Here is an 8541-nt window from a genome sequence, read left to right as displayed (position 1 = left end):
TACTCTTCATACACATATCCAATTATTTTCTTGGAATTTATAAGTATTTCACAGATGGATGCTAATATAAATGATGCAGAAGGGCAAATCTAGCTTTTTTGATCAATTTGGCACACACATTTCTGTGAATCCGAAAATGTTTCTTAATTTTGGACCTCAGTGTTTATGTTACATTTTGCTAGAATTCTTGCACCTATAGATCGCCAAATGAGAGCGGGGATCACAAACAGTGTGGAGCTAATTAACTCCAGTGGTCTGGAGAGTGGTTCTGCCTTTTCTCTCCCTTATCCCAGAAATTAAGTTTGTGGCACCAGAATCCATATGAGCAGAAAGTCTGGCTTCAGGGAGAAGCAGACCAGATATAAATATGTGGGAGTCCCTCAACAGTTCAATCCTCAGGTCTGATCCCCACACAGCAGAGTACCAAGGCCACAGAGAGGAGGTGTAGTGCAGAAGTAGGTGGAGGGAAACTGCTTTCATTCTCCGGGCTCCTCTTGGGAAATGGAAGAAATGACATGGTATTGCTCGTCTGTGGGGCTGCTGCTGTAGAAGTGATTCTCAGAAAATGGCTCGAGAAAGAACTAGAGGGGGGAAAAAAAAAAAATAGAAAGCTGATACCTGGAAAATACTGTAGGCAATATGCACAATGTGATAACTACATGTGAGTTGTAGGAAAACATCAACTGCACTTAAAAGTTGTTGGAAAGTTGGATGTTGATATCCTGTTTGCACTGACCCAATTGGTGCCGTCTTATACACAGTCTAAATACAGTGTGACCTGGGGCTCGTTCCATAAAGCCAGCAGAGAAAAGTTGGAGTTAACGTCTAAGACCTGACTTGAATGAACCGAAGAACTCAATCGTGGCTAAATGGTTCCATAAAGGTCAATTCAAGTTCACGCCATCAGGCATTATTGGGTGTGCACACTATTCTTAAGCAAGTGATGTAGAACACTGTGATCAAATATCAAATCAGTCAGTGGAGTAGGGTGGAGCCAGATGACAGTAATCAGAGGTCTATGTGTCTCTCTTTTAACATTGTTTTGAATGTATTAAACATTTAAAAACATGGTTTCTTCTCCGGAAAATTAAGGATTTGGATAGTTAATTTCTGCTCAATATCTATTGGGGTAATTTAGATTAAGAATTAACCTTTGTTATCATATGCCATATATTCAAACACTTATGTAGGTTGATATCTTATTCAAGTTCATTTTCTATAAACTTAAATTTTCTGGTTGACAGTGGTTAATAAAGTCGTTGAGCAACAACATTAGCCTGGCCCCGACCAGGTTAATTTCCCAGCATAAGTTGCCGTAGTAACTGAGCTTGAACTACGTTGAATTTGTTTTATGAAGGAATGAACTGAAAACTGAGCTAAACCTGGTTTATCTGGTAAACTGGCTTGATGGAAGGGGTCTGTGTGGTGAATGTGTTTAACTGCGTCGGTGCTCACGTCGTCTGGGATGTGGTATGGAGGTTGCAGCCATCGCTTGATTCTCTCACGCTGGAAGATGAGGAAGTATGCTGTCACCGGTATCAGAATGAGCAGGAAGACCACAGGCAGTACAGCAGCTACTATCTGCGATTTGGGGTTTTCGCCTGGGAAATGCGTGCACCCATGAGAGAGAGAGAGAGAGAGAGAGAGAGAGAGAGAGAGAGAGAGAGAGAGAGAGAGAGAGAGTCCATTACAACTCTTATGATGTTCTGACCTGAGAGGATTTTACTTTAATCTTAAAGCCCGAAACTTTTTGTGTCTCTTTTTGGCTGTGAATACAAGCTACAACTCACTTGTCATACGAGACTCAGAAGAGAGACTTGTAAATTAACTTAATGAATATACATTGAAGATGAACGTGTAATCAGCTCCACTTTCATTTAATGGCTGTGTGGTAATAACCACATCCCAACAACATCTGCACGGAATGTTTCAACACTTTCTTCCCGGTGTGTTCAAGGAAGCTCGGATATAAAAGTTTGAAAGACTCATCATTATGTTCATGTATATTAACAAAGCATTTACTTTAATACTTTTTTTTTTACGACCAGAGTTTGGAAGTCAGTGCCTCATGAAATACAGCATCATGGCAGACTTTGTGAAATGGTCGCTGCTTGCAGCTGCATTAACGTGCAACCAGGTTATGAATGTTTACTGTGATAGGTGTCTTAACAGTACAACCCAAACCATTAGCTGTTAGGTGGACAGTGAATCAAAGTAGAAACTCATTGTATATTCTGGAAAAACAAAAACAAGCAACACAGCAAATTTGGTTCTTAAATTAAACATTTTTTTTGTGTGGCTTTACAACTTTTGTAGCAGCAGCAGCAGCAGCAACAACAAACATGGTCTTACTTGACTGAAGCATGACACACTGAGTACAGGTGGCAGGTCCAAAGGGCTTCTCAAAGCGAAGGAACTGCACCTCTGCACAGTAACGCTGTCCCCCCTGCAGCTCACGCAGGGTCACTGAGGCCAAAGCATCTGCATACTTTTGTTGAAGAGTGGGGGAAAAAAAATAAGACATATTACAGATATAAGGACCATATTACAATATTACACTTAACAAATACTGTTTCACACTTGTGATTATCTACATAAAAGGAACAATTGAGATGATTGTCTTATTAAAAAAAACAGTATAATAATATATCAACTGTATATTATGGAAAGGTTGTCACTTTCCCTCAAAGCCAAATTACATATTTCTTTTCTTAATTGAGACCAAGTGGACTGAGGACAATAAACATATAAGGTCTTGCTGACTTGATAGAATAAATGAGTGAGAATTTAATGGGATTTATTTTATCGCTTTATCGTTTGTTTTTTTGTTGTTCTGTTTTTGAAAATATCTAAACTTCCCATGTTCAAATTCTCATTATCACAGCTAATTTAAAAAGGAACCTCTGGAAGAGCCAGGCAGTAAAACAGTTAGCAAACCTTCTGCAATTTGTTTTTTTGCTTTAAGTCTGCACAATTCTATGTGAATCTACTTGCAGTATTAATGATACTATGTATAATGATGAATGTGAAATAAATGTTTTCCCAAAATCAAAAAAGAAAGAAAGGACAAGAAAGTTTGAAGAGATTTCCTATTTTCATCCAATGTTGGTCATTAGAAAAGACAGGAAGCAGCCTGAAAGTAACAGGCCGTTCTTGGACCAAACAGCCAAACGGGAAATGTTGAAACCAGGCGTGTCGGCAGCTAGCCCAGACTACGATTCTATCTTCAGGAAATGTATATTTTTCTCCACACTTCAGCCTTCTGGACAAACAAAGCTGACATTGTTAAAAAAATTAAGATAAATAAGACAACTTCCTGTTGTACTAACTCTCTCTCTGTGATCACTCATTTTCCAATCTGCAGATCAGTCAATACAGCTGTTGACATTAATCTGTAATGTTTAAATTGGCAGACCACTTCACAACTATTAAGTAGAGACTGGTCAACTAAAGAATGCCTGGTAAACAGGTAGCATTCATGAGTCATTATTATCAAAACATTAATTATAATTTGGTTGTCCATCAACGGGAATAACCATCTAGTACTGAATGAGTTTATAAAACACAGTATACATGTATGTGATCCTGGAGAGGAGGAGGGGACTGAACTGAGGTTTGACCCGCTGAGACTCAGCGCTGTAACCACTGTCCCTCCCACTGCTCCTCACAGGCTGGCTGTCTTTAACACTTCTGTTGTTAGCTGACCAAAATGACAGGAAGAAGAGATTTAGCCTTTTGTGTAATGTGCAAGAGATCAGCATTTCCAACATGAACAGTTTGGTGTGAACAGAGTCTTGGATCACCTAGAGAACACAGACAACCAGAAGCAACAGCCTGTGTATCCTGCTAAACTGACATGGCTCCTCTCACCTGTCGGGGCTCTCCCTCCTTGCCGTAATAAACCCTGTGTTTTGCGTGGTCTCCATACTCCCGAACCAAACTGTGGTTCCTGTTCAAATGTACAGTCAGGGAGCCCGGCCCCACAATCAGACGGATTTCTGGAGTACAGGAGTGACCTTAACGAGCAGAGCAGATAGGAGTGTTGACTTAATCGGGACAGAACCACATCATCTGTCCTCTGTTAATACTGTAGATGTGAGATCTCCTATTTCAGACCTAATGAACAACAAGTCAATCAAGCACAATGGTTTTAATAAAGTTATGAAAGCTTACTATGGGTTTGTTAAGCTTTTGACACCTCACACGATGGTTAGGTAGGTTAACATCTTGACTTAGAAAACTTTAATCTCCCCAAACAGGAAAGTAGTTGTACAGTAAACAATTAACATATTGACAAAATTAAAACACAGAACATTAGAGTCAGCAACTAAAGTCAATGTTCATGCCCTTTAATAAATAGGACATCATTTGCACAACCCTATGTATTGCTCTGGGCCCTATGTTGCACAACACCCTGCCACGTGTTAAATTAGGCTTCTGCCAAAGGAACGAAGGATTTGATTGGTTCGTTCTTAGGATATCTGTATCTGCGACCAGAAGGGAGGGTTTGGAAATTTCCTGAAGGTGAAGGAGATGTATCCAGGCAGACTGTCAGCTGAGCAGGTACAGGTGGTGCAGTTGAGACTGCTGCACCCACATGATCAATCCCTTTTCCCCAACAGATTGTGATGAAGCGTCTCAGAGTGTTTTGTGTAATAAGCCGTCCTATGGGTCAGGTTAGCATGGTAGAAAAACATGTCTAAACTCAAAGGTGTTAGACATGCTCATATAAAGGTGTGTGGCCTCACACTAATGAATTAACTAATTTAGGAGTGGGCCATGTTCAAAGTGGTGCTCCTCCAAAGGCTGACCAAGGCGGTGTCATACGCAAACACTGCACAATAGAAACTGTGGAGGACGGGGACTGAAATCATTCCTTTCCTGATTGTGTATTAGGGCATGTCTACACTTACCCGTTTTCATTTGAATCCGAACATCTTTTGCTGCGTTTGCACCGAGCGTCCACACTATACCGGAGTTTTAGGGCACGGAAAACGGAGGAATTTGAAAACGCTCCCAAGGACGGATAAGTTTGAAAAAAAAAATGTTTTCCTGATAGTGTGGATGGCGGAAAACGAAGCAGTTCGAAAACGATGTCAACATGGATAACTGATTACGGGCGTTGCTGACCATGCTGTCTTTACTAGCAGCTGTGCAGTTCAATTCTGCATTTTATAATTCTACTAGGGCCGACATGCAGAGGAAGCAGCCGTTATCAGCCCTCCGGAACGGACTTCTGAAGTCACGGTTTGAGGCTTTGAGGAGAGCGCTGGACGCAAAACGGAGGACTTTCCTTTTCTAATTAATGCTTATTTTGTTCTCCAGAACTATTGTGAAGTTCACAAATAACCAAATAACAAAGCCGAGAGGAAACGAGTGAGAGATGTGTGTGGACCAAATGTATGGACCCATAATCTAGTCAACTTCGTTTAGTAACTGTTCATTTTAAAGTAAATTTGCTGTCTGTGTGGGAGAGATAGAGTTAGACCTACAGTGTTGTAACTAAACTTGAAAAATAAAACTTCTAAAAACTTCCACGAAATTTGTTATTAAAAGAGTAGTGTAATCTCATTATCTGTAACCAAGCAACCAATGAACTTCCTATTTACACCGGCACGCGCATGCCCAGTGTACGTGAATAGTCATGTGATATTCGTTTTACAGGGGAGCAAGTCTGGACGCACATAATTTCAAAAACGATGCTGAAACGCATGTGTGGAGGGAGATCGTTTTTGTTTTAAAACCCTGGTTTCATTTGAAAACGGGTTAATGTAGACATGCCATTAGACCAGTCAGACCACTCAAAACCATGGAACACAACAGTGGTAGTAATATGACAGTACTAACGTGTGTTTTAGATTCGTGCTACATTTACAATATTATGAAAGGCAATACCACAGCATCAATCCCAGCATGCATTGAGAACTTGTTGTACGAAGAATACACCAGCTAAACTGCTGCACTCTGTCGGGTCCTGGGTTCTTACCATGTTTGCTACAGGCTTCGACCGATGTCGAGGTCAGCCCACGTCTCTCTGCTTGGACACGTAGCATAACACAGCCATGCTTGTCCTCAGCTTTAGTGGAAGTAATATTACAGGAATTCAAAGATATATGGACACATGCTGGAACATTTGTCCAAACATCGCTCTGAAGCCTGAAGAAAAGGAACAGGAGATTTTAAATCAGTCCAGAATCATGATGGCAATAACCTTTATTTAAAGCTTGTAAAACATTTCAAACAGTGAAATTGAATGTGCTATATATATATATATATATATATATATATATATATATACACACACGCACACAGCGGGTAAAATAAGTATTGAACACGTCACCATTTTTCTCAGTAAATATATTTCTAAAGGTGCCATTGACATGAAATTTTCATCAGATGTTGGTAACAACCCAAGTAATCCATACATACAAAGAACAAACAAATAAGTTCAGAAATTAAGTTATGTGTAATAAAATGGAATGACACAGGGGGAAAGTATTGAACACATGAAGAAAGGGAGGTGCAAAAAGGCATGGAAAGCCAAGACACCAGCTGAAATCTATCAGTAATTAGAAAGCAATCCTGCCCCTTGTTTATAATACAAGGGGCAGGATAATTAATATCAGCTGGTTCAGTCCCAACTGATGGCCTATAAAAAGGTGTCTCATTACCAAGGTGTCACACAAGAAACATCTCATGATGGGTAAAAGCAAAGAGCTCTCTCAAGACCTTCGCAACCTTATTGTTGCAAAACATACTGATGGCATTGGTTACAGAAGGATTTCTAAACTTCTGAATGTTCCAGTGAGCACTGTTGGGGCCATAATCCGGAAGTGGAAAGAACATCATTTCACCATAAACCGGCCACGACCAGGTGCTCCTCGCAAGATTTATGAACAAGATTTAATAAAATAATTATCAAAAGAGTTGTCCAAGAGCCAAGGACCACTTGTGGAGAGCTTCATAAAGACCTGGAATTAGCAGGTACAATTGTTTCAAAGAAAACAATAAGTGATGCACTCAACCGCCGTGGCCTGTATACACGCTCACCACGTAAGACTACATTGCTGAAGAAAAAGCATGTTGAAGCTCGTTTAAAGTTTGCTGCCAACATTTAGACAAGCCTGTGAAATACCAACAAAGGCTTTTGTACGAAGTATTAAATACATTTCAGTAAGCGTGTTCAATACTTTTCCCCTGTGTGATTCCATTTTATAACACATAACTTGTTTTCTTTGTATGTATGGATTACTTGGGTTGTTACCAACATCTGGTGAAAATTTCATGTCAATAGCACCTTTAGAAATATATTTACTGAGTAAAATGGTGACGTGTTCAATACTTATTTTACCCGCTGTACATACATACATACATACATACATACATACATACATATATATATATACATACATACATATATATACATACATACATACATATATACATACATACATACATACATACATACATACATACATACATACATACATATATACATATATACATACATACATACATACATACATACATACATACATACATATATATATACATACATACATACATACATACATACATACATACATACATACATACATACATACATACATACATACATACATACATACATACATACATATATACATACATATACATACATACATATATACATACATACATACATACATACATACATACATACATACATACATACATACATACATACATACATACCACCACCATCAGACCTCACCTCTCGTACTGAACGGTGAAGGTGACATTTCCCTCCTCGGTGGTAAGAGGCCATGTCAGCAGCCAGTTGTCAACATGGACGTACCGTGGCGGTGCTGGTGGCCCCTCAGAGAGTGCTGGTGGCCCCTCAGAGAGTGCTGGTGGCCCCTCAGAGAGTGCTGGGACAGATGGGACTGGATGTGGACAGAGCAGCAAATGGGAAGATGATGTTTGACACTACAGGGCATTGGGCATATTTCCTGCAATGGTTAAAATACTTTATTTCTGTTAAGGAGAAAACGAAAGGCACCAGGTGATAATTGGATGATAAATATATGAATTCCATTCCATTAACTTGTTGGTCAACATGAAAAGAAGCTGGGAGTTTCTCAGTGAACCGTCCGTGAGAACAGAGAGCTGTTCTCTTGAGGACTAATTGTAGAACCCTAACAGGGTTTAGCGAACGTTAGCCTGGGTTAGCACACAGACACGACACACACACACAACGAGTGTTGCCTCATACCTAGAACAGAGAAGTATGGTAGATTAGTTAAAAACGAAACCACTGTTTAGGCTAACTCATTGACGTAAACGTTACCTTGGACTGCGATTAGAACACACAGGACACTGAAAAGCATCCTGACCGAGTCATTTCACAGAGAGCGACGAATCCCCGAACACTCCGGTGTTCATAGCAGCCATAATGTATCTGTAGAACAACTTTAATACGACCGGGACACTTCCTTAAAACTGGGATTGACGAAAGTCTTGGGGAATTACGCCAACCTCCTTTTTTTTTTCACGCAACGG

General features: G+C 39.9%; 1 protein-coding gene across 1 annotated transcript; it reads right to left on the bottom strand.

The window, feature by feature from the left end:
- ifngr2 (interferon gamma receptor 2) lies at nt 1–8541 on the bottom strand. The gene is made up of 7 exons (XM_054614870.1): nt 8330–8541; nt 7754–7925; nt 5987–6156; nt 3871–4016; nt 2353–2488; nt 1456–1601; nt 1–581 (listed from the first exon to the last, which is right to left on the bottom strand). Exons 1-7 carry the CDS (start codon nt 8367–8369, stop codon nt 477–479), a joined length of 915 nt encoding a protein of 304 aa, XP_054470845.1. The 5' UTR covers nt 8370–8541; the 3' UTR covers nt 1–476.

Source organism: Anoplopoma fimbria, chromosome 16, assembly GCF_027596085.1.
Source record: "Anoplopoma fimbria isolate UVic2021 breed Golden Eagle Sablefish chromosome 16, Afim_UVic_2022, whole genome shotgun sequence".
Taxonomy (NCBI): domain Eukaryota; kingdom Metazoa; phylum Chordata; class Actinopteri; order Perciformes; family Anoplopomatidae; genus Anoplopoma; species Anoplopoma fimbria.
Note: the sequence above shows the minus strand (reverse complement) of the source record. Positions and strands in the feature narration are given on the sequence as shown.